The 27,907-nt window shown below is 38.4% G+C and overlaps 1 protein-coding gene across 1 annotated transcript; it reads left to right on the top strand.

Moving 5' to 3' along the window:
• On the top strand, positions 1 to 27,907 carry LOC141351212 (interferon-induced very large GTPase 1-like). Its single transcript, XM_073857791.1, has 2 exons — positions 1 to 63; positions 23,018 to 27,907. Exons 1-2 carry the CDS (start codon positions 23 to 25, stop codon positions 27,783 to 27,785), a joined length of 4,809 nt encoding a protein of 1,602 aa, XP_073713892.1. The 5' UTR covers positions 1 to 22; the 3' UTR covers positions 27,786 to 27,907.

The following is a 27,907-nucleotide window of genomic DNA, read 5'->3' as shown; positions in this document are numbered from 1 at the left end:
ACTAAGAGGCTGTGAAGACAGCATGAAACATTCTTCACAACCAACATGCAAGATAAAAACAAGGTAAGTGTTGTGAAATTACAGACAAACTTTATTTCATGTTAACTTTCATACATGTTTACAAATTCACAAAGTATAGTTAAACCCTTAATAGCTCTTCAAACCTGTCTCTTTTAAACTGGCTATAGATTTCCACGTTATATTAACTGACTGATTTTCAACATATAATATAATATCTAACATGAAGTATTTTGTTTCTGCGTTGCGGGACAATTACAATGTGTTCACACAGGGCAGGTTTGGTTTGCTTAAAATGTATCTAATTTAATTTCTTCTTAAGCCTACACAAAATCTACGATCCGCTAATAAACTTCTGCTGCATGTTCCACGGTCTTGTCACAAGCGCAAGGTTGATTGGACCTTCTTCAATGCCGGAGCTTCATATAGCATTGCTCCCTAACAAGCATTTCACCTTGGGGCGGCAGTGGCTCAGTGTTTCATGTAGGTTGTCTACAAACCGGAAGGTTGGTGGTTCCATCCCCGGCTCCACCGGACCAAGTGTCGAAGTGTCCTTGAGCAAGACACCTAACCCCAGCTGCTCCCGACGAGCTGGATGGCACCTTGCACGGCTGACACCGCCATCGGTGTGTGATGGGTGAATGTGAGGCAACATGTACAGCGCTTTGGATGGCCATAGGTCTGTTAAAAGCGCTATATAAATGCAGTCCATTTACCATTTGAAACATGAAAAAATAGACATGAAGACCATAAAGTGTGATTTATAAATATTTTAACAAAGTAAAATATAACAATTACACTTATTTTATTGTGAGCAACAATTTCAAAATACTCCCAGACATGGGAGGATTTCCTCTTTCTTGGTGGCTCCAGATTACAAAGCCAAAATAATAGGTCACAAAAAGCAAACAAATCAATTAACAACCAGTCCAAATCCAATGACATCCAGTGGCATCGATGATTGATCACGAAAACGTCATCATGTGGATCAAGTGGGTTTATTTATTGTGGTTATGGCGGCATTTGGATGTCTGGTAGGGTAACAAGCGCCTGTGGCAGTAAAGACTTGGTGCGTGTTTGACGCTTTGTTGAGCTACGCAGACCGGCATATAGCATTACTATGCATGATTAAAAAATGGCAACCCGCCAAACCGCGCAATGCTGTGAAGCCGAACACACCTCACATCACCGGCACTGAGGCACTATGGTTTAAAAGGATGCTGTGATTTTCGAATTTACTTCAGTAGGATGAAAATACAGTCAGTCAGGTGCAAAATGTACAGGCTGTCACAAGTTCAATGGGTTATCTTCAATGGGCAAGTTCAATGGGTTATCTTCTCATATATAAACACCAAAAGAAATACCAGAGAGCGATACGAGCATTGAATCTTGACTGAGAACAGGTGAGAGGACGACACGACACAGCTATTAGCTAAAATTATAGAAAAAACGTAAAGCTGCTTAATGTTATGAAGCTTGTGCTTTGACTGAAGGGGCGATTCCAGGGGGCACTGGGGGGACCAAGAACCAGTCAGGAGGGGCAATCAGAAAATTAAACTGAAAATAAATACTGGTTTAGAAAATATTAAGCACGGCTTGTACTGGACTGCTCTGTATCTGACTGTCCCTGACATGGTGTCTTCTGAAAGAAACCTTGTACGTCTTGTTGTCATGTCTAACTCTGTCTTCTTTTCATTTTTAACTGTTTTTCTTAATTCTGCCTAAAAATAAACAAAACCCTTAGCCTGACGTTGTCATACTCAATTCTAGTCAGAATTTGAGTCTGATACCGCTCCATTAGGCTATGATTATGAGATGTGTCTCAACCGAAAAATGCCTCTGCACTCAATTGGATAGACCTATCACCAATAGGAGTAAAGGAGTGTGTGACGTATGTTGAAATGGCGTCTTTTGCAGCCTGACCGAACTGCTAGTTATTTCGCTACAATGACACTAACATTGTGATTATACTAAGTCTGAGTAAGTGAACGTACATCAACACCTACTATGTTCACAACATTTCATGTATATCACAACATGAAGGATATACTAAGTCATACAGTACGACTATCTCTTACCATTTGTACGTTAGTTGAACTTCATCCACGACGATACCCATTACGCTTGCTTGAAAAATATCAGAGCCTAGCATGTCACTCCACTTATTCAGCAGCCATGATTCCGGGGTTCAGAAAAGAAGCTGGCAACGACCGCTAATTATATCCATCTCGTCGTGCACGCCGAGTTGCATCGCCATGATACCCATTTCAGTTGCTTCTTTAACTTGGTTCTCCATAAGTCCAATCAACTGTTGCTGAATCACGTAGGAAGGACGGCAAAAATATCTTTCCGATCAACAAATGCCTTGATCGCGTTTCTCTGTTCCTCTTAAAATCAATGCTCTGTCGATATCTCTTAGAACAGACTCAATGTCAGAATCCACACATCTGAATTCTACAGCGGCAGCCATTTCGTTGTTAATAGATTCAACACACATGCTCTTTGGTGACGTGGTTGGATACCTTACTGTTGATCATCTGTCCATCAACGTATAAAGCCTACCCTGACAATTTGATTGGTCGACCAGCTTTGAGACTCGCATAGTAGATCCTCAACGCAGAAACCCCAGACCGATCTTCCTGTCCTCAAAATGAAGATCGGCTGGAACCCAGGCTACAAAACCCCATTTAATAATAGGAATATTTCACTTTTAATAAATTGTCATAATTTACTCACCCTAAAGTTATTTCAGTTTTTCAGAGTTTTTCTCCTGCTCAACACAAAATAAAATATTTTAAAGAATCTTAGCCAGAAAGTTGATGAACCCCATTGCATTGTTATTTTGTTCCTATTATGGAAGTCAATGGGGTCCACAGAGTTACATGTAGCTGGTATTAGTTAACATTCTCACATATCAGGACCGTTTGGGAAAATATTATTGTGCCTTACTGCCTTTCTTTAGTCTTTAAGACAACAGATAAAGTAATATTTATCTACTTTATATGTACAGTATGGTGTGTGCATTGCTGCTGAATAACACTGACAAAGTCAATTCTATTCAGTAGTCTGCTGAAGTTATGTCAGATAATGTAGATACATGCAATAGCTTGGTCAGTCACACACATAAAAGTTTGACTGGACATGTTTTAAAGCGCACTGTCACGGTGCACATCCACAACAGGAGTTGAACTTTCTGTCCAGTACATCACTTAGTTAAAACCCACTGTGTAGTTTTTTGAGTTAATTCTTAGCAAAAACCCATGTGTTCTTTCAAAAGTATGTGCTCATTTATGTGTAATTACTTCCACCTACTAATCAAAGTATTCTCGTGTGTAGAATCTGCTATTTAGATTCTAACATACGGGCGAGTCGCTCGACTGGCTGAATCCATGTTGTGCCTCCATCTTTGAAATACATTCGCCGACGAGGGACATTCCTGAAATTCAAGCTCCGCCTTTCGCGTTTTCAGATTACACTCACGCTGGCCGCTAGCTGAAGCCTCCCGAGGTTGCATGTGTAGGCGGTAAACGTCATTGAGACTTATTTCAGAATATTAACAATTATAAAGCTGACAATTATTCTAAGTTAATTGTAAATTGATGTAATATGCTTATGACTTGCGAATGTAATGCTCAGTTAATTTAAATAAACCAGGCTTGATGACGTATGCAGCCTCCATATGCGACATGCATAGACTGAAATCCTTCGAATTAAACAATAGCCGCAGACCGTGATGATTCCGCGATCTAATGCTTTGATTTGAAAGTCTGTTGAAGAACTATTCATGAGGACATTAAAACAAGTCGCCAAGGAAGCGAAAAAGAGATTTAAAACGACAACGCGACAGGAAAAACAACAAGACCAAAGTCAATATTAGAGTAATGTTAGTTTTCCAAGATCATGAGGCTCAAGGGACACCGAAGTTGCCTGCTTTCTATCTTCTCCACAGGTAATTCAGCATATTAATTTAAATCTATGCAGTCTATGGTGTAAACTCGAAGTTTTATAGTTCCTTGGCTAACTATAGCATGGTTATTATGCATAACACTTGTTAGTGTGAACACGCATATGGTTTAATGATTTCCAACAACCACACGCCGTCTCTCCAACCATTTATGTAATCTGAGGTGCTGAGATAAATGTTTTTCATATTTTCTGACCTCTAGCACAAACACACGGTGACAGCCCTATTTTTAGCCTTTCATTGATAAAACTAATGCCACTGATCTGCGCGTCTTTCGTTTCATTTTACAAGCGTGTGAAAGTTGAGCGATTTTATTTCAGCAATAGCAGAGAACGCTCTCACGGACATGTGACATGTTTACTTAAAACATAAGCATTGGACTCTGAGATAATATTAGTTTGTGTCCATTTAAACCCATCATTACTCCCGCTCATGTTTACAGTAAATGACAGGAGAGGGACTCGTCCACTAACCGTCCCGTCAGTAATTTGGAGAGAAGCGGTCGAAAGTGGACAAAATTGACGGATTTACATGCCAGGTGTAAACGTGATGTGTTAACAGCCCCTGGGATATTTTTCCTCGCGTCGATGAAAAAGGAGTGTCAAAGCTACATTTATGGTTGCTTTTGTATGTGATTTAAAGCGGACATATCATGACCATCTGACTTTTTCCATGTTTAACATACATCTGTGTGCTTTGATGGATCACAGGCAAAGGACACTGTAAATTGTTCATTAATTTTCATTGCTTTTGCTTTGTACTGGAAGCCATGTTAATCTTGGCATGACACGGCCACCGTACGAGTTAAAACATGCTCCTAATGGGGGGTGGGCACTGAAAGTAATATTCATCCAATCGGGTGGACGTGAAGGCATAAAGTCAAGGGAGATTATTAATCAGAATACTTACCAAAATTTGCTACTGTTCACGCTCACCGTCTCTGCAAGATTCTGTGGGTGATTCAGATTTCTCATGGCACGGCTATTAGAAGACTTACAGTTGTCAGACAGGTTGCTCACATGACATCTACGTCATTGAGCTCAGTTTGAGTCTGCGCAGTACGCTCGACACCCAGTAAGTGCGTGCTTCTAATCGACTTCACTTGTCTCCGTTGAATCCAATGGGGTCGCTGTGTCCATTTCTTTTACTGTCTATGGTTCGAATCCACTGTGATACACCATGGTGTCCCTGAGCAAGATACTTAACTCCTAGGTGCTCCAGAGGTGGGCGACCTCTGACATATATAGCAATTGTAAGTCACTTTGAATAAAAGCATCAGCTAAGTGAATAAATAAATAAAAATAAATAAATGCACTTCCCTACAAAAATCCAAAGCAATCCAACTAATCGTATCTAACTAATCCAACAATAATATAATATAGCTAATAATTAATCAAAATATATATACTATAACTAATTTCTAATGACATACTTTAACTAATAATCAACTCTCCAACACTTTGCTTCTACTACTCCTAATACCTATCCAACACTAAAACGCCACAACACCCATGACGTGGGGCGACTTTTAAAACTCCTTTATCCAGAATCAAGGCCTCATTTGTCATTGGTCACATGATTTCTACGTAAACAACACAAGCCTCAAATCAAGGCTTTATCTGGCATGCCTATTTATTTTCGACATGAGCTCTGAAGCCTTGCTTCAACTGTCCCATCACTAGCCATCCATGCTGCTTATCAGTCCTTCCAGAAAAACACAGAGTTTTTTGTGATTGTTGCGGGCAAAAACCTCGATTTTGCGGCACGTTTTCTTAAAAAATGCGATGGAATATGCGGGATATTTATGCAATTTATGCGATGGAATTGCAGGAATTTGCGAAAATTGCGGAACTTGCAAAAACTGCGGAAACTTGCAAAAGCGGCAATGATGTTCACGTCACATAATCACGTCACTTCATAATGTTCCCATGGCAACAGAGGACACGGCTGCGCTTGTGTGAAGTAAATGCAAAATTTTTCAACTTTCCGCTAATATACATGTGACTTTTTGCTACGAAAATGCGGGGATTATGAAATCATGCAAGCGCCGCATATTTTGTGTGTGGAAATCTGTAATTAATGCAGCGAAAGTGCGTCGTATTTGGAAAAAATGCAGCCCCGCATAAATATGCGGACTTTGGCTGATTATGCAATAAATCGTGCAATCGCGTTTTTCTGGAGGGACTGGCTTATCAATTTTTAGATTTTTATTGAAACACTTCTATAACAGGGGTTTACAGCTGGTGAAACTGGACTGATGTTTAGACTGGTTTAGTGTTAATCAACATCTAACTCAGGGCCAAAAGTTACTCAACTGTTAATTAAAATAAACTGTTTACAATCTTTAATCCGTAGCTAAATCCACTCTTTCAATAGCTATTATCTGATAACTATTGATAACATTACCATGTGCAATTTAATGGTGTAAATGTTTTTAATTAATACACATTTAAGATGACCATAAATGAACTCTTATTTGCATAGTCATTGATTAATAAACTTATTTTTTGCATATAATACAAGCATTGTCTAAAAATGAAAATAGGCTTTTACTTAATTATTATTACAAGATTATCATGTAGCCTAATACCAGACCCCCAAACCAAAGTGAAGAATATCATCTTGAATTTGCAAGTCTGAACTGAACATCAACACAGACATGAATTTCCTCACAGAAGTTTAAAATCATACATCTTGAATATATATATATATATATATATATATATATATATATATATATATATATATATATATATATATATGAACACAGAGAAGGGAAGTTTAACAATGTGAAGCACAAGCAAACATGCTGAAAGAGGAACTGAAGGCAGCTAAAAACCATCAGGACATAAACACAAGGCTTATTTTATTGCATTTTGGAGCCTTACCTACAGATAAAGTATTAAACTGGATTGATGATTTAAATGTTGTTTACTCACATGTGCGTTGTTAACTCTCCGGATTTTATGTTGCAGCACTGCTCCACTCGTTCACTTCACTGTTTGTTTACAGTGTCGCGTGAGCAGCTACACTGCAGGTTTGACTTCATTTGGCGCTAAGCAGACCTCTTGGTGATGTCAAAGTACAGCAAGAGCGATTCAAAGCAGATTTCTCCATGTTATAACTGGAATCGCTCTCGCTGTACTTTGCTGTCACTCTCATGGGTTCTTGTGGCGCCACAGCAGTCTGCTCCCCAGTCACTTTCGCGTCGCTATAGTAATTTGATTTCATACGCCGATCGGATCACGCAGTTCGGCAGGAAGACAACACACCAAATATATAGCCTAATATGTATATGCATTTCAACCCACTAAAGTAGCAAGTGTAGCATGCTACTGGTCAGTGCTTTACATCTGAATTATGACTAAAAGTTTGAAATGTCACAAAACCATGCTGTTACGCACCCTCACGCTATTTTTAGTGGGTATACGGAAATCCTTGACAATTCCTAGTGGGTATACGGCGTATATCTGCGTATCATGTAGACTACACCACTGGTTTTATTTATTTAAAAAAAAAAATGTACAGCTTTCTAGCCTAATGACCATGTTTTGCTGTATTTCTGCATTTTAATGTTCCTCTGTACAGCACTGTGGGCTGTCCTAGCGACTGTAGAAATGTGCATGATAAATAATTAAACTAAACCTCTTTGAAAAACAGTAAAAAAATCGATATCTTTAAAGTGACGTCACACAAAAAGACGTGATCATGTGTAAAATCGTGCTTAAATCATTGTAATACAGAGGCGAGTGAGAAAAGAAACAACAATGTCAAGGCTACAATTAAATACACAGTTAAAGAAACAAAGTGCCCTCATAAGTCTTTATTGATCTCCGCTAAGTTTGCAATAGCGACGTCATGTGAAGGGGCGTGTAAAATCACCTGATGCTTTTCTGTCCAAGGCAGTTTTATCTGATGTCTGATTGAGTGAGACCTGATGCCTTTTAGTCCTATGCCCAATGCCTGATGTGCGTAAAAACGTAGTGTTTGTTAACAGACGCCATCACTCAGTCACGTCTTGATTATGAAAGCAACAAAAAGGAATGCCTTCCCATGCGTGTGAACCTGCGTTTAATAAACTAACTGTGCAGATATATACCCGAGTAAACAAGGTTTTACAAGAATACCACAAAGTGCTTCAATTATGAGGCAATTTGTGGGGGTTTTTTTGTGTGCGTTTGGCCATCGCGTCACTGTCTTTAAATGCTAGATGTTAGCGTTGTCATGGTACTAGAATTTCTAACTTCGGTACTATACCTGGAAATTTTGCGGTATTTAATACCATTTTCGGTACCACAAGGGATAATCTGCGACTGCTTTAAGGCCTTAAACTTTTTTAATTATTATTTTACTATAAGACACATATAACAAGACAGAAATTGTAACATGACAACGAGGTCATTGCATATTTATTCTCCTCAGCTTTTGTCTGATGCTATTAGGCCTATTAGTCAGGGGGCCAATTCTGAAAAGGGCTTCCGTTAAGACTTTTGCGGACATGTTTTGGTACAAGCTGTCACCCTATTTTTTTTGTTAGAAGACACCTATAGGTAAGAGATTAGGGTGGTTGTCAAGCTGAATTATTATTTTTTTTACTTGTGCAAGCGATTTCAGGACAATTTTTTTGGTTTCCAGCTCATCTCGACAATCCAACAATAAATTTTAAAATCTCCACAACCACAAGGACCATATACATAAAAATGGTATCAAATGAAAGCAAACACTCATGGGATGCCTGCTGAAGTGTCAAAATGAACATTTATTGTACAATTTAAGAGAAAACAGAACTAGAACATGAAAAAAACAATCTCCGCCTAAAGAGAACCAGTTTTCAAAGTGAATTTCAGCTTGGAAACATAACATAGTATCCCAAAAGTTCTATCTATCAGTACCCCTATCTATGGGAATGAGTCAAGTCAAGTTTAAAGCTTGTAGGGAGAGACAGTGCAATGATGCACAAGTTATAAAACTTTAATGTCAAGCCGAAATGTAGAACTGTAGATGGTGGTCTATGGTGCTATTTGACTTCATTAATGAACCAGGTTGTAACACATACTATATTTAATTGACATATCACTATAGTTAATAATTCTATCCTAACATAACTGCTCTCTCACTTCTGGGGTTAGGGGTTAGTAACTAGTTAGTAGTAATACATGGTAATGAAGAGCAGCTCGAACATTAAAAAGTAAAGTTTGATTTAAGTTCAGATTTAAAGACTTTACCGCATGTCTGGATTTTAAACTTTATACATACACACGTGAGGAAGATCTTCATTTATGTCTGGACATTGAGGAAGCATTTATCGTTATCGTTACCTAAGAAGAACAATGGAGGACGCACTGGAGGAGGATATTGGAAGTAAGTAACAGTTAATTTATACTATTTATATTTGCTATCATGTAATATGCTCATGGCTTGTGCAGTTCAGCCTACGCACAGTAAGCATCAGCAGACGACACGCTTCGGATTGAAAAAGTTTTGCATTGTTTACAAACGAGGACGCGATCTCACGTAATGGCGGATTTCACTGTTGTATGCTGTACAATGTTAAACACAGTTATTCACTTATATACTTTATGGCAACTTTCAGTAAGCCTGCACTGCTGTATCTTTTAAAGGGATAGTTCGCCCAAAACGATATTAAACCCATGCTTTACTCACCCCCAAGCTGTCCGAGTTGCATATGTCCATCGTTTTTCAGACAAACACATTTTCGATATTTTAGAAAATATTTTAGATCTTTCTGTTCATTAAATGTAATGTTACGGGGTCCAGGAATAGTCCACGACCTTCAAGTCCAAAAAAGTGCGTCCATCCTTCACAAATTAAATCCAAACGGCTCCAGGATGATAAACAAAGGTCTTCTGTGGGTAATCCGTGCGGTGTTGTTGTAGAAATATCCATATTTAAAATGTTATTAACGTTATAAACTACCTTCCGGTAGCGCCGCCATCTTAGACTCAGGAGAGAGTATTAGCGTAGTGTACGCACTTTTCTTAGTGACGTATGACAAATTCGGAGGGCGGGGGCACCGAGCAGCAGCAGAGAAACTCTGTACGCTGCGTAAGCGCTCATCCTGCATGCGGATGACTCTAAGATGGCGGCGCTACCGGAAGCTAGTTTATAACGTTAATAACATTTTAAATATGGATATTTCTACAACAACACCGCACGGATTACCCACAGAAGACCTTTGTTTATCATCCTGGAGCCGTTTGGATTTAATTTGTGAAGGATGGACGCACTTTTTTGAACTTGAAGGTCGTGGACTATTGCATGGACCCCGTAACATTACATTTAATGAACAGAAAGATCTAAAATATTTTCTAAAATATCCGAAAATGTGTTTGTCTGAAAAAAGATGGACATATGCAACTCGGACAGCTTGGGGGTGAGTAAATCATGGGTTTAATATTGTTTTTGGCCGAACTATCCCTTTAAGTGTGTGCTGTAATATGATTCCATGTTTACATGCTTATTTACAAACAAGTACGCGTGACCTCCCGTAATGGCGGATATCTGTTACATGTTGTACAGTGTTAGACACAGTTGTTCACTTTCGTATCCTTCATGGCAACTTTGAGTAATGCTGCACTGCGGGATTTGCTGTAAAATGATTCCATATTGTTTACATGCAAGGCAATTCCATACATTGCGCTTTACACGCGACACCGTTTTTATGAGTGCAGCGTTACACGGAGACGCGAGCCCGCGCACATGGCCGCCATATGCAATGTGTTTTTAAAGTTCATACGCGCTTACAGAAACACGTTTAAAACAAAAGCTAGACGATAAGGGGATGGGCATCTGAAAACAGCTTTTTATATAACTAATCACTGCAGATGTTTATCTGAGATGTTCTGAATTTAGTTTGTGTACATGATAGTTTATATGAATGTACTATCAGTGATATTTACCCATCAGTTATATATGTAAGGGTATTTCTGTGGACAATTTATGCTAACAGCTGTCCATAACTCTATTACAGGTCTGCATCCCTCTCATCAGTACAGAAACTATGAAGTGGAAAAACACTTTTTGGAAATAAAGTTATATGGTAACATTAGCCACATGACCAGCTCTGTTGTTTATCAGTTTCTTATACAAGTTAAGTTTTTGAATTGAGTTTGTTTCTAAATAAACTGAAAATGTCCTACTGACCTTCATCTCTATTTTTATTATATTGTTAACTTCTTAATAAACCTCAAACAAACATGTATACATTTGTCCTCACATTCTTTACTGTAGTTCCCAACATTCCTGCCTCATTATGCAGCTCATTATGCGAGCCTTTGTTTGCTAGCTGTAAATCAATCCTTTCTCGCATACGGCCCCTCTAAACAAAAACTGTCTTACAACTTCTAAATCAATATATTGGTTTATGTGAATGAGTAAGCAGAATGATTTTCACATCATTTTAATGAGAAAACTCTTGACGATTAGATTCAGTTTAGGAAAGTCTTGTTAAAACATGTTTAGTATGGGTTTTGTGGACTTATATCAGTGACTTAAAATTTTTTAGCTTTTTTAAAAACCACGCATAAACATTTTTCTCTCAAAAATACAAACATGTACATACATGTAGCTCATATAATATTTTAGCCCAGTTTGTGCTGAACGCAGTGGTATGCGACACTTGCCATTAATATGTTTAAAGCAACTGAAAAAAGACCAAATGTAAGAGCATGTCAGAACCTCTGACAGTGTCCCAAAATGGTCGGACCCCAGAGGGTTAATGTCCTAATGATCAGCATACTTATTTGTATGTCCCACAGCTGACATGGAACGTTATTAACCTGTTCGGGAACTTCATTTTTTTTTGCTCTAACCGGTTCAGGAACGTCAGTTTTAGGGTAGAATTGAAAACCGGAAACTTTAAAATACTGCTTCTGTTCGGAACGAACCAATTGGGAAAAAACCTGTTCAAAGCCCTGGTTTGCAGACAAACTGTTCTTTATGTGCAGCCCCTATGTGGGCAACATTAATCATCAATCCCAGCTGCCGTTGCCACTTTTTCATCATCATCGGGCGGCAGTGGCCTAGTGGTTCATGTAGGTTGTCTACAAACCGGAAGGTTGGTGGTTCAATCCCCGGCTCCACTGGACCAAGTGTCGAGGTGTCCTTGAGCAAGACACCTAACCCCAGCTGCTCCCAACGAGCTGGCTGGTGCCTTGCATGGCTGACACCGCCGTCGGTGTATGAATGTGTGAGTGAATGGGTGAATGTGAGGCTAATTGTAAAGCGCTTTGGATGGCCATAGGTCTGTTAAAAGCGCTATATAAATGCAGTCCATTTACCATTTACCATCATGATTAGAAAGTTTGGTTCAGACTGTTCACTCTGCTGGATCTGCTGCCTCATGTCAAATCACAGCTAGGCTGACACAACAGTGCCCAATGTGGTGTGGTACTCTTGTGGTATTTATTGATTATTATTTTTTAATGATCATGCTTGCACATAAATTGGATTATATTGCACATTTGCCCAAAATTACAGTAGGACATAGAAAATGGAAGCACTTTGGGGGGGATCCCCTTTTACCACTTTTAAGAATATAATGTTAAAATGGTCAAAAAAAAACATTTACTAAGCTGACAACCTGGCTAGAACACATGTTGAGGGGTTAAATATTAATACTGGATAGGTTGTATGCTTGTACCAAAAAGTGTCCGACAAAGTTTTAATATCAGTTTTGGCCTCCTGACTATATCACACTTCAGGAAATATTTTTGTTTTTCTTCAGGCCTTTAAAATAAACTAACTTACTATCTAGGTAATGGTAATGGTCCAAATGTTAAAATGATTAAAAATGAAAGCATTTATTAATGTAATGTTAAAGCAACACTATGTAGTTTTTTTCCCTTTAAATAATGTCTCTAAAATTATTTCAGTGATAGAACAACTTTTAATTGGACAAATTGTACTGTTGCTGCAACCTGAGCAGCCTCCTAGCTGCTACAAGCACACTCTGAAAGTGGTGGTGGAGGGTAGAGCACACAGCCCCGCCCCTCACCCTGCCTGCAGAAGAGTGTCTGATACCAGGCACTGTTGCGCTTTTTAACCACATGGGGGAGCTGTAAGTCATTTTTACATGGAAACTACATAGTGTTGCTTTAATTTCAACATTTTCTAATACATTTACTTATTAAAATCAAAAGTTGTAGCTTAACATTATCTAGCATAAACAGCATAACAGTAAAAAAGATAAACAAGTACTTAAACAAATGTATGTTTTTTTGTTTTTTAATGTTAGTTAATACATTAACACTTATATGATAATAAGATTATAGTGCCAATGTAAAACTAAACCTCACTGAACGAAATGAGGGTTAATAACTGAGATGTTTGAAACTTTGAAAGACTTTTTAGATCATATACACGTCCAGGTTGTCCCAAGCGGCGACACTCAGTCCACAAGCAGGTGTTGGGCGGGGCCTTTTAAGTTATTTCCGGGCGCTGTGTACTCTTTATCTGCATCACCTGCCATCCACGGATCGTAGGCATTGTGCAGGCACGCCTTGAAGGGTTGGTTCCACATCATATCGGGGGCTTGGATATTTAGTGCAGCCTCCCGGGATCCCACTGTTGTGATATTGTAGACACATTTTAGTTCCTCTTTGATGGCGGCACTGATGTGGCAGCGGTATGAGTCCCACACCAGCAGCCATGGGTTGAAGTTACATTTTCCACCACAGACTTCAGCCAGTGAGCTTTGAGGTTGTCATTCATCCAGCCATTCACAGAAGTGGCGATTACTGCACTGGAGATCTGCTTCTGCATCGCCTTCCCGTCACGAATAGCCCCTTTAAAAACGGCATACGGCTTGAATTTGGTGCCGTCCCCCTCCCCAGTGGTAAGATGGCTTTCTCATGTCCTGTGGTTTTTAGAGCGACACTTTTTGCTCCTCGTGTGTCAACAGTAGTGGGAGACACCATGTCAAACCAAACTGCAGTCTCGTCCATTGCAATAAAGTCCTTCTCTAAAATCTTTTAAGAACTGACCACTGTGCTTATGTAGTCAACATACGAAACAAGTTTCTCAGTTAGTAGATCTGGGTCTTTCTGGACCATGGTAGTGCGACGTCGAAATGAGAAACCATTGCAGTCTAGAATTTTTTGTAGCCAACCCCTGCTAGCCACAAACGAATCTCCTCCATCACTCATGGAATCTCCAACACTTTATTTTGTATCATTTTTCTTGATACTCGGTTGTGTTTTACACGCATGGCGTTGATCCATTCTGGTAGATTTCTTTCTAGCTCCAGGCAAACTTTTTTTCCCACATCCAGCTACACTTGCTCTGCTCTTGTCGACTAATCTTGTCAGCTCATCCTTCTGTTTCTTCCAGTATCGGATTCTCCTGGAGTTAATGTTTAAAGGTCTTGTAGCTTTTTCATCTGAGTTTTTCTCTGCATATTTTAAAACACTTTTCAAATTGTCTTTTGGCTATGCTCCACAAGTTCGTTTTCAATATATATTGTTTTCAAGGTTGTTGAAAGGTCCGTCACTACCATTAAATGACACTGATCTAATGTAGCTACTGCCATGTATGCAGCTGTGCATTGTGATGAACTTGAATGCATTTAGGCAATTACGGGGATTCACAGTCATTTTTTCCTGGCCTTAATTTGAGACCGGCCTTTATTTGTCCGTGATGACCACACCCCAGGCATGACCACACCCCGGGCCGTACCAGAGGCCCAGCGTTTATTTGAATACCAGTAATCTTATACACCCCTTAACCACTTTTATATTGGAAGATACTCCATTCATGCCTTAGCCTACTAAATATGATATGATCTATAGTGATATACAGTACCAGGTATATAGAAGCTGATATATGTAGTCTTAATTTGTGTGGTCAATCTGCATTTAACTTTTTCACCGCCAGCGTTTTTTAAAAAAGTTGCCAGCCAGCGCCAGCGTTTTTCATGATTTTCACCAAAGTTTAATGCCTTCCAGAAAATGTTCTTCTTTAAATATATAAACATACAATATACCAAATGAAAGAACAGACCCTCTGCTTTCAAAAAAAAAAAAAAAAGTTTTATCCTACCTTCAGTGGTTCTTTTGTAATCAGCTTTTGAATATGGGAAGGTTTCTGCAAAACACCACATTTTGAGCAAAAAGCAGAGATAATTCCATTTTTGTGAGAGACTTTTCATAGAGATCCCATTCAATGCGATCTTTAAAACAGACACGGACATGCAGCCGCTTGCCATAGGGCAATACTTCTGGGTTTAAAAAGTTGCGGAAGGGTGGCCACCTGGTGGATAATAGCGGTATTGCGGAAAGACGGAAGCGTTTTCTCTTGATTGACGAGATATCTCGTCAATGGCGGCGAAAGAGTTAAAAGGGTTTTTAATCCAGCTAAATCAAGTAAAACTACTCTAAATCAAGTACTTTAAGCATGCCAAATTGTCAATTTTAATCTAAATATATTTTTCCCAACAACAAAATTGTGGCGAGTGAAAATGGTGAGTGGCTAGAAACTTGAGCAAAAAAAGTTAATGTCAAGCCCTGATAACTTAGAAATTTGATTGTGACATAACACATACTTACAGTGTCTTTGAAAGAAGGACATTTTCTGGCTTTTTCTAGGGTGCATTTAACAGGTCCCAAAAAGAGCAAAAGTGCAAAGAAAAATTGAGATTTGTGTTTGGCTGAATATTAGTTCACTCAAATCTGAAGGCTTGTTCAACTTCACCGACTAAGGATTTACATATTCAAATTAGAATTGTCAAATGTTGCATAAACTTGACTGAAAGTGGAATCATCTATGTATGTGTGCATGGTATGATGCTTATGCACGTGGCTGCCCTGCTTCCATAGCCTCGAACACCTCTGGGGTGGGGGAAGCTTATAGGGCGGAGCGCCTTGCACTGCTGTTCTCTCTCTGCAGTGCGTGTGTATCTCCGGCAATTCTCTTCCCTTAACTTTTTCCTTGAGGAGCGAAGCAATATATCCACATAAATGTCAGCCGGAACATGTGTAAGGGACGTGGCCTACACACGCAATACTCTACAGCGATGATTCACAAAGTATAACAATCACAAAGTATACAATCACAAAGTAAACAGAAAGAATCTGAGGATATGCCTAAAGACGGTCCATATATAACATCAGCTTCTGACGCAATGTCAAGAGACTGTTCTCGAAAGGAAACAGAAATTATGCCAAATGTCTTTCTTTCAAAATCCCAGACGGCAATTTTAAGTGCTTTAATTGTGTGGCATGCAATTACATGCTCACTGAAAAAACTTTTACTCATCCAAAATCAAACAGGACGTTCAGAGTGAAAGGCAGAATCACTTGTTTAACTTCCTTCGTGGTGTATTTACTGACATGCCCATGTGGGTTATTGTATGTGGGCAAAACTAAACGCCAATTGAAAACCAGAATTTGTGTACATAAGTGTAACATTAGGAAGAATGATGAAAGGTCCCCAGTAGCAAGACACTTTAACAGCGCAGGACATGATGCTAACACACTTAGGTTTATGGGTTTAGAAACAGTTAGTCGGCTTATTAGAGGAGGAGATCGTGAGAACTGCCTTCTACAGAGGGAGGCGTGGTATATTTTTAATTTGAATACATGCACACCTAATGGCATGAACGAAGAATTGTCATTGACTTGTTTCTTGTAAAAAATTGTTATTGGTTCATTTGATCTGAGTAACTTTGGTGTATTTATGTTGTAGTTCTGTGTACAATGTGTTAGAAAACAAAAAATGATGATTGTTTTAATTGAATGATTGAATGAATGGGATGACACTACATTATCATTGGTCGATTGTGTGGGTGTATGGAAGGGTAGGAATATATGAATGAGTTTGGAATGTTCATTCACTTAAGCACACCGAGGAAGGCGCAAAGCCGAAACGCGTCTGTGCCAATAAAAATACGTTTTATATGCAAAGTGCGGCCCTTTTCTTTGTTCTTTGCATTTTGGGACACTGTCAGAGGTTCTGACATGCTCTTACATGGTCTTTTTTCAGTTCCTTTAAAACATAATAATGGCAAGTGTCTCATACCACTGTGTTCAGCACAAACTGGGCTAAAATATTATATGAGCTACATGTATGTACATGTTTGTATTTTTGAGAGAAAAAGGTTAATGCGTGGTTTTTAAAAAAGCTAAAATTTTAAGTCACTGATATAAGTCCACTAAACCCATACTAAACATGTTTTAACAAGACTTTCCTAAACAGAATCTAGTAGTTTAGAGTTTTTTCTTTAAAATGATGTGACAACATCCTGCCTACTCATTCACATAAACCAATATTTTGATTTAGAAATTGTAAGACACTTTTTGTTTAGAGGGGGCGTATGTGAGAAGGATTGATTGACAGCTAGCAAACAAAGGCTCGCATAATGAGCTGCATAATGAGGCAGGAGGGAACTACAGTAAAGAATGTGAGGACAAATGTATACATGTTTGTTTGAGGTTTATTAAGAAGTTAACAATATAATCAAAATAGAAATGAAGGTCAGTAGGACATTACCAGTTTATTTGGAAACTAACCCTATTTAAAAAACTTAACTTAAGAAACTGATAAACAACAGAGCTGTAAACTTCATGTGGCTCATGTTACCTTATAACTTTATGCACAAAAAGTGTTAATATGTTTTTCCACTTCATAGTTTTGTACTGATGAGAGGGATGCAGACCTGTAAGAGAGTTATGAACAGCTGTTAGCATAAATTGTCCACAGAAATACCCTTACATACATAACCGATGGGTAAATGATAGCACTACATTCAGATAAACGATCATAAACTAAATTAGTAGGCTATCTCAGATAAACATCTGCAATGATTAGTTATATAAAAAGCTGTTTTCAGATGACTGTTTTCAGATGCCCATCCCCTTATCGTCTAGCTTCTTTTTTAAACGCGTTTCTGTAAGCAAGTATGAACTTTAAAAACACATTGCACGTGGCGTCCGTGTGCGCGAGCTCGCGTCTCCGTGTAAACAACGCGGAGCTCATAATAAAACAGTGTCGCGTGTAAAGCACAATGTATGGAATGCGTTGCATGTAAACAATAACATATTACAGCAGATCCCCCAGTGCAGCATTAGTCAAAGTTGCCATGAATGATACGAAAGCGAATTAGTGTCTAACACTGTACAGCATGTAACAATGAAATCCGCCCTTACGTGATCACACGTACTCGTTTGTAAACAATGCGAAAGTTTTTCAATCCGAAGCGTGCAGTCTGGTAAGGTTGCTTATGTAGGCTGAACTGCACAAGCCATAACATATTACATGATACCAAATATAAATGAAGACAAATGTTTCTTCAGGAATATATCTTCCTCCATTGCTGCGTCTTCCATTGTTCTTTTTCTTAGGTAACGTTAAAGATAAACGCTTCTCTTCCTCAATGTCCAGACATAATGTTAAATGAAGATATTCCTCACGTGTGTGTATAAAGTTTATTAAATTCAATTCAATTCAATTCAATTCAATTTTATTTATATAGGGCTTTTCACAAGTGTTAATTGTTGCAAAGCAGCTTTACATGAGAAGATGTAGAGGAGAACACAGAAAATCAATAGATAATATAAGAAGTAGAGAAAGCGGTTAAACCGTACAAGCGAGCATATTAATAATGTAACGTATACAGTAAAGTGCTAAGTTAAGCCAAAGTTGGCTGACTCTCCCTGGGACTAAAAACCCTCTAGGAAAAAAAACCAATGGGAAAAAGTCCTAGAAGGACAAAAACCCTTGGGAGGAATTAATATATATTTATATATATATAGAAACGGTAGGGATAGGAGGCGGGTAAGCGAATTAAACTGGTTTAGCCGGTGGTCGTTGGTCGGGCATCGGCTGGTCATCACGTTGAAGGACAGCCAGTGGATCAGTGATGCAATGATCTTCACAGCAACCGGAACTGGGTCTGTTTGTCTCATGGTCCTCGTGGTCGAGGACGAGACAGGGAGAGAAAAACAGAATTCTAATAGCGTAGGGGCCGTTCGCATGCAATGCAAGTGTCAAACATTATAGTGGTTCAAGTCAGCTCGGTTCCAGACAGGCTAACTATTGCGGCAATAGTATATTACCCATATGAGGTATGTTAGTGCTTTGTTCTAGACAAACTAACTACTGCGGGAAAAGTACATTTACTGGACATTTTATGTGAATGCTTTGTTAAAGGCGGAGTCCACGATGTTTGAAAAACGCTTTGGAAAAGAAGACGGGCCGACTACCAAAACACACTTATAGCCAATCAAATCAAATCAAATGCCGGGTTGCGTATGTGTGGGGCGGGTCTATCAACAGAAGGTCCAGATTTTATTGGGGTAGGGGCGTGTTTGTTTAGATGATTTCAAATATCAACATTTGCTTTCAAACATCATGGACTCCGCCTTTAAAGAAGAATGTCTTAAGTTTAGATTTAAATTGATCGACTGTGTCTGATACTCGAACATTATTTGGTAAATCATTCCAGAGCTTAGGGGCTAAGTAGGAAAAGGATCTACCACCTTTAGACACTTTTGATATTCTAGGGATAATTAAGTGACCAGAATTTTGTGAGCGCAGTTTACGTGATGGATTGTATTCTGATAGTAGTTCTTTAATATACGAGGGCGCTAGGCCATTTAAGGCTTTGTAGGTGATTAGTAATATTTTAAATTGTATGCGATATTTAACTGGTAGCCAGTGTAAAGATGCCAGAATTGGACTGATGTGGTCATACTTTTTAGATTGAGTAAGCACTCTTGCGGCGGCGTTTTGAACCAGCTGTAGCTTGTTTACCTGATTTGCATGGCATCCCCCGAGTAACGAGTTACAATAGTCTATTCTAGAGGTCATAAAAGCATGTATAAGCTTTTCTGCGTCTGATGCTGACAGCATATGCCGTATTTTTGAGATATTTCTAAGATGGAAGAATGCTGTGCGGCAGATGTTGGCGATATGACTATCAAAAGATAGATTGCTGTCGAACATTACGCCTAAATTCTTAACCGTGGAAGATGGCACCACCGTGCAGCCATCTATGGGCAACTTGTAATCTGACATATTATGTTTGTAGCGATTCGGTTCAATAATAAGTATCTCTGTCTTATTGGAGTTTAGCATAAGAAAGTTTTGTGCCATCCAGTCCCTAATATCACTAATGCAGTCTGTTAGCTTAGAAAACTGGTGGGTTTCGCTAGGATGCGACGAGATGTAAAGCTGGGTATCATCCGCATAGCAGTGAAAACTTATGTTATGTTTCCTGATAATGTCTCCTAGAGGTAACATATATAACGAGAATAGGATAGGGCCTAGAACTGATCCCTGAGGTATGCCGTATTTAACGGGGGAGTGATATGACTCTTCCTCATTTACATAAACAAAGTGATATCCATTGGTTGGATACGATCTGAACCAGGCTAAAGCCTGACCACTGATACCAACATAGTTTTCTAGTCTATTGAGTAAGATTGTGTGATCTATTGTGTCAAAGGCTGCACTAAGGTCTAGTAATATAAGGATTGAGATTTCACCACGATCGGATGTTAATAGGAGGTCATTTGTAACTCTAAGCAGCGCTGTCTCTGTGCTATGGTGGGGCCTGAATCCTGATTGGAACTTTTCATATGTATTATTATTTTCTACGATTGTGCGTAGCTGGCTTGCCACTACTTTTTCTAATATTTTAGAAAGAAAATGTAGATTTGAGATTGGTCTAAAGTTATTAAGATCTCCCTGGTCAAGGTTTTGTTTTTTAATGAGCGGTCTAATAACTGCTTGTTTGAAAACTGTTGGAACGTATCCTAATTCTAGAGATGAGTTAAAGATATTAAGTACCGTGTCTGACACTACATGAAATACCTCTTTTAGTAATTTTGTGGGAACGGGGTCTAATATACAGGACGATGATTTGGATGATGTTACTAGTTTAGAGAGCTCTTCTACTGTAGTAGGATTAAATGACTCAAGATGTTCGTTTGGTAATCTAGTGGAAAATGTACTATTGGGTAGAGTGGTGGCTGCTTGCGTAGTTTCAATGTTTTCCCTAATAAACATAATTTTGTTAGTAAAGAAGTTCATGAAGTCATCACTATTGTGTTGGAGTTTACTATTGGTTTCTGTTTGTTCTTTGTTTCTAGTCAGTTTCGCAACTGTGCTAAATAGAAAACGAGGGTTGTTATGATTTTCTTTAATAAGCGTACTGAGATAGGTAGATCTGGCAGTTTTAATAGCCTGTCTGTAGTGTTGAACACTCTCTTTCCATGCTGAACGCCATACCTCTAACTTTGTGCTTCTATAATTTCTTTCCATTTTTCTAGCTACTTTTTTAAGTGCTGCAGTATGATGGTCATACCATGGAGCTGGCGGTTTTTCTTTGATTCTCTTTTTTCGAATGGGAGCAACGGCATCCAACGTGCTAGAGCAGACGTTGTTCAGGTTTTCTATTATAATATCTAGATCTTCACGGTTATCTGCTACATGTTTCATTTGAGACAGGTCTGGAAGAGTGCTAATAAAGCTATCTTTAGTGGTGAAAATTATTGTTCTGGCTAATCTGTAGCATGTTGTAGACTGAGCGGTCCTATCTAGAAGTATTGTGTATGACAGAAGGCAATGGTCTGAAACGGCATCGCTCTGGGGTGATATTTCGATGTCATTAATATTGAGTCCGAGTGACAGAATTAAGTCTAGTGTGTGATTACGAGTATGCGTGGGCCCTGACATGTTTTGTTTAATGCCGAGAGAATTAGTCCAAACATGCGGTAAAGTCTTTAAATCTGATAAAACTTTACGCTTTGTTTATTATTGTTGGAACTGCTGTCTCTTCATTACCATGTCAACAGCGTGTGGGCGTGAACGAATTAGAGATAATGAGCTCAGCCAGGAAAAACGGTACTCTCTTTACTTCAATGCAGATTATATAAACAGGAAATATTTGTTTTTGATTATAATTAGCTTGTCTAAAAGTAGACATTTCAGGCTTTCTTTGGATATATGTATCATGTTTGTGTGACGAGTATTCACGGAGTTTCAACCAATTTCTGTAACGTGATTTGAGAGACAGCTGGTGGAGACAGAAATGTTTGAATGCGCACCCTGTTTATTTTCTTTATTTGACAAAAACATAAAGATCTCTTGTTATTGTGAATGTACACTAATTAAAGAAGACCCTTCAGAGTTTCAAATGATGTCAAACACGTAAGTGTTTGATTATTAATGATGGAGTATTTTAAATTGATTCTGCTATGATAAGGAGAAAACACGTCAAAACGCGTCCCCGCGTTTTTGGACCCCTGGGGGTTAAGATTACACAAGGAGTCTTTTGATGTTGTAATCACCTCCCAGCACTCCTGTACTTCTTTGTCATCATTACCTTTTAAAATACATTTGTACCCCCCCCCTTGCACTGTAGTATTTCAGAAACTCTTTATTTCTGTCTTTCTTTAACTGTACTTATAAATAACTTATAAATTCGTCCATCATATAATGCAAAGGCAGAAACAGCACGTGTTTTGAGGATTGCTCTGAATTTGATATCTCTCAGAAGTCTTTCACAAAAATGCAATCTCAGCTTTTTGCTCAAAACTTGGTGTTTTTGAAAAAAACTACCCATATTTGAGAGGTGATAAAAGAGAACAAATGAAGATAGGATGAAAAAAACTTTGTTTGAAAGCAGAGGGTCTGTTCTTTCATGTGATATATTGTATGTTTATATATTTAAAGAAGAACATTTTTTTGAAGGCATTCAACTTTTGTGAAAATCATGAAAAAATGCTGGTGGGGAAGGAAAGTAAAAACAAATGTATAATAAACATTCTGTTTATATTTTAAGTATATTTTGGTTCATTTAATACTATGTCTTTTTGACCTGGGTAGATTTGGTCCCCTTAGGTTCTCGGTTAAAAAAAAAACGCAAGCAGAGCAGAATTTTTTGGTCCCAACCAAAAGAACCAACAGAACCCCAATCTACAAATGTAAACACACACCATAAAAAGAAGCTGAAGCATTAAGTAGGCCTATTAGACAAAGTCTCTGCAACTTAAAAATACCAATTTTATTTTACAGGAAACAGCAAAAGGATGTTGAACAAAATATGGCCCAAGTCTTCAACACAAAGAGGAAGCAAATGAGAAAACAAATGCACAATCTATTTATCAGGCATTATCTTAAAGAAAACTTCCACAACAAGCTGAGAGCTGCAGATGTTCTTCAGATATCTTCACATTCATTACAGTCCCGTGAGTCTTGTGATGAAGAAGAGCTGGTTCAGACTTTCCTACAGAAACTACTGATGATGAACTACAGAGCAAGATACATTAATATTAATAAGACCAATGAACATCACACACCACAAACAGAAAATGACAAATCTGGAGATGTTGGGGATTTTTTTAAAGAAGTGTCTTTTTCTAATAATTTGATAAGTAAAGACCCAGTTCACCTGATGGATGTTCAGATGGCCGTGTTTCATTGTGCTGATAGTTTCCTAAAGCAGCTGATGGTCACTAAACTCTCACAGTGTCAGTTTGCTCTTCCTCTTCTTGTTCCTCATCCATTCACACAACAGATTGAGTTTCCTCTCTGGACATTCAGACAAATCAACAAGAGCTGGAAGATGAGAAATACTAACAATGAAATCATCAGTAAAGAAGAGCCAGTGTACAAAGCAGAAACTCCAATGGTGTCGTTCTTCAGGTTTGGTTCTGTGTCTTCATCCAAGTCTCAGCTGATGAACAATCTGATCAATGAGAAACACAACACGTTCTTCCACAGGAACTGTCCAGGCAGCAGCAGAACCAGACTACTGATGGATGGAGTGGTGGAGATCGCCTGGTTCTGCCCATCTGGAAAAGACACAGATAAATTTAATAACTGTGTTGCCTTCTGTAATCTTCATGGTGATGCAGGAGACAATGAGAAACAACTGCAGATTCAAACTGAAATGTCTTCAGTCAATGTTGTTCTTCTGACACAGCTTGATGAGAAAAACAAAAACGCAACAAAGATTCAAAACTTGTACAGAGACAAAAAGCCACTTATTTGCCTTTTTACTGGGAATGAATCTGCACTCACTGAGAGACGAAAAGGAAAATATAAAATTGGTTTAAAGGACAGAAATCAGTCAGAAGTAGCTAATGAACTCAGAAAAACTTTAAATAAGTGTCTCTCATCTTCAGCATCAGCTTACATGTTCAGACTTAAAGATTTGTCCAAACACTCAGATATCAGAGTAGATGAGGAAGATGATGAAGACTGCAGGAGAGGAAGAGAAGCAGCACAGCAGATGATGAGTTTACTGAAGAAAAAAAATCTGAGAGAAATCAAAGAATCATTTCTGCCCTGTCAGGGGAAACTCTGGCATCAGTGGTGTCAGAAGAACAAAGAACTTCATCGACCTCAAGGGGAAGACATAGAAGAAGAAATAAGCAGAAAACAAACAGAAATGAAGAATATTCGTGAACAGCAACATAAACTTTACATAAGTGACCTTATAAGGTTCTTTATTAAACAAATGGACTTATACAATGTAAATGTGAATATATATTTTCTCAAATGGCTCCGAATGCACCTGGATGAATATACTTCAGCTGATCTTTCTGCTCTACATCACAAATATAATGACAAGTGGTCAACAGTCTTAAAACTGAAAGAAAAAGATAAATCAGAACAATTCAAAGCCAAACAAACAGAACTTGAGAGAATATCTGAAGAACTTCAAGCAGCAAGCTTTGGTTTGGAGCACATCATGAGAGAGATCGGTCAGATCTATGAATCATGTTTATCTGTGAAGAAGAATAAGACAGACCTACAGTTTGACTTCTCTTCTCTCCCAAATCTTACAGCCGAGATGATGATCTTTGGATTTCCACTGGAGCTGATGGATGGAGATGCTGCTCATGTTCCTCTGATCTGGATCACTGCTGTTCTAGTTGAACTCATACAGAAACTGGGAGACCAGAGAGTCTTTGTGCTGTCAGTTTTAGGACTTCAGAGCTCTGGGAAATCCACCATGCTGAATGCCATGTTTGGACTTCAGTTTGCAGTCAGTGCTGGACGATGCACCAGAGGAGCTTTCATGCAGCTGATCAGAGTATCAGAGGAGATGAAAGATCAGATGAAGTTTGATTATATTCTGGTTGTTGATACTGAGGGTCTTCGGGCTCTAGAACTGTCTGGAAGATCCACAAGACATCATGACAATGAATTGGCCACATTTGTTGTGGGTCTTGGTAATCTGACATTGATCAACATCTTTGGAGAAAACCCAGCTGAGATGCAGGATATTCTTCAGATTGTTGTTCAGGCCTTTCTGAGGATGAAGAAGGTCAAACTGAATCCCAGCTGTATGTTTGTACATCAGAACGTTTCAGACGTCACAGCTGGAGAGAAAAACATGGAGGGAAGGAGACGACTGCAGAAGACACTGGATAAAATGACAAAACTTGCCGCCAAAGAGGAAGACTCTGATGCAGAATGTTTCAGTGATGTCATTAATTTTGATGTACATAAGGATGTGAAGTATTTTGCTCAGCTGTGGGAGGGAAGCCCACCAATGGCACCACCAAACCCAAACTACTGTGAGAATATTCAAGAACTAAAAGAAACTATTCTTTTACAAGCCTCAAAATCAAACGGTATGCGGTTGACACATCTGCATGATCGAATTCAAGATCTCTGGAAGGCTTTACTGAATGAACGATTTGTGTTCAGCTTCAGTAATTCTCTGGAGATTTCAGTATACAGGAGACTGGAGACAGAATACAGCAAGTGGACCTGGACTCTACGCAGTGCTATGCTGGACATGGAGAACAAAATACACAGCAAAACAGAAAATGAAGCAATTAATAATGAGATTGAGGTCACTTATATTCAAAGAGAGCTGGAGGAGAAAAGCGAGGAAGTGAAAAACTCAATGTCAGAATTCTTTGAAAGAGACCCAGATAAAGGTATACTGATTCAGTGGAAAACATCATTTGAATTAAAAATCAAAGACCTTGAGGAGAACATTGTGAGAGAAACAAAGAAGAAATTAAATGTGACTCTTCAGCAGCAAAAGCTGAAGAGAAAGACTGATGCTCAGAGGACACAACATGAAAACACTCTCTTAGAAAAGAGCAAAGAACTTGCATTAAAACTCAAAGACAAAAATAATGAAGAAATACTGAAGAGAGAGTTTGATTTGTTTTGGGAAGAGTGTGTGAAGAAGATCATCACAGATAATCCAATTAAAGACATTGACATACTGGGAGATGTGAGAATAGTCTTGAGTGAAATGAATAAAAGTGTCTCTGTAGAACACATAAATGAGAACTACTGCATTCTCCATGTTAAAAACTATTTAAATTATGTAATGGTAAAGAAATCACCCATAAAAAAATCCAGTGGACTTACAGGACAGGTTCAAAATGTGTACAAAGTGGCAAAAGAGAAGCTTGGTTTCATTCTTTCTAAAGATGATGAAATACAAATAACAAACTTGATCTCAGATGTTGTTCAGCAAACAGACACGATGATCAAGTCATTTAACATTTCAAAGTTGGGCTACAACATCAGTTACATTCAACAACTCACAGATTACATTAAGAAAAGAATAACAGAATATGAAGAAGAGTCTGTGAATTATGTGTTCAAGAATGAATTCTTCATGGATTTTGTATTTTCTATATTCAAGAGAGCAGAAAAGACAATCACTGATCAACACAGAATGTTCAGAGAAGCCAATAATCCTGTCCTCTATCTGAAGAAGAAGAGGAATGAATACTATAGTATTTTCAAGAAATACTGCCAAGGAGCAACATCAGCTGCTATTTTTGGTGAGATCATCTGTCAGAAACTGAAGAGACCCATTGAACAGAGTGTCTATAAACAGACTGCCAAAGATTTAGCAGATGAAATCAGATCAAACTGTCCATCACTGAATGGAAACAGATCAAATCTGGAGAAACACATCATGAAGAAGCTGGCAGAAGATGAGAACTTTTCAGCATTCATTGACTACATTAATTATCCCAAAGATCATTTCAAGGATTTCATCATTGGCGAAGTCAGTCAGTATATCAGAGATCAGTTCAGTATCAAAGTTCAACCCAATATAAAACAGAACATTGATCTCCTACAAAAGAGGATCATGACAGCAGCACATCAATCTACTCAACATGTTCAAGTGAACAGTGGAGACGTTGATTTATGGTTAAAGTTTTTCACAAAGAAGCTTTCATATGTTCTGAAATTCTCTGTGAAGGACTTCAGTGGAGTCAAACATGATGATGTTGATGACTATAAACTCCTAGAAGAGGTGATAAAAACAGAACTTCCATCTCTAATAACTGAAATAAACAGAGACTTCAGCACAGATACATTTGATATAAAACTGGATCTCAACAAGAAACCAGATGAAATTCTGATTGACCATTTCTGTCGATGCTGTTGGATTCAGTGTCCATTTTGTAAAGCCACCTGCACCAATATAGAAAACCATGATGGAGATCACAGTGTTCCCTTCCATAGAGTGAATGGAATTAATGGTGTTTATGACAACGAAACACAGAATCTATGTACAGATTTTTGCTCAACTGTAGTATTAAGTCCTAAACGCTTTACATCATCAGATCAGTGGATTCCATTTAATGAATACAGAAAAGCAGGAGGAGTTTATTCAAAGTGGAGCATCACTCCTGATCTCTCTGAGCTGCCTTACTGGAAGTGGTTTGTGTGCAGATTCCAGAAACAACTCGAAGAGTATCATGAAAAAACATTCCAGGACAAGATTCTAGATGAGTGGCGAAAATACACAAAAGAGGATGCAATTGAGAGTTTAGATAAATACTTCTGAATGTGTTGTGATATATGATCTGAATTTCTTTAATCAGGAGGATCTTGATCATATTTTTACAGTTACACTTTAAATTCTGCTGGGTTATAAATATAACTATGCTGGGTCAGGCTTGCCGCCAT

Source organism: Misgurnus anguillicaudatus, chromosome 19, assembly GCF_027580225.2.
Source record: "Misgurnus anguillicaudatus chromosome 19, ASM2758022v2, whole genome shotgun sequence".
NCBI classification, from domain to species: Eukaryota; Metazoa; Chordata; class Actinopteri; order Cypriniformes; family Cobitidae; genus Misgurnus; species Misgurnus anguillicaudatus.
The sequence above is the reverse complement of the archived record's forward strand: the minus strand, read 5'-3'. Positions and strand labels throughout refer to the sequence as shown.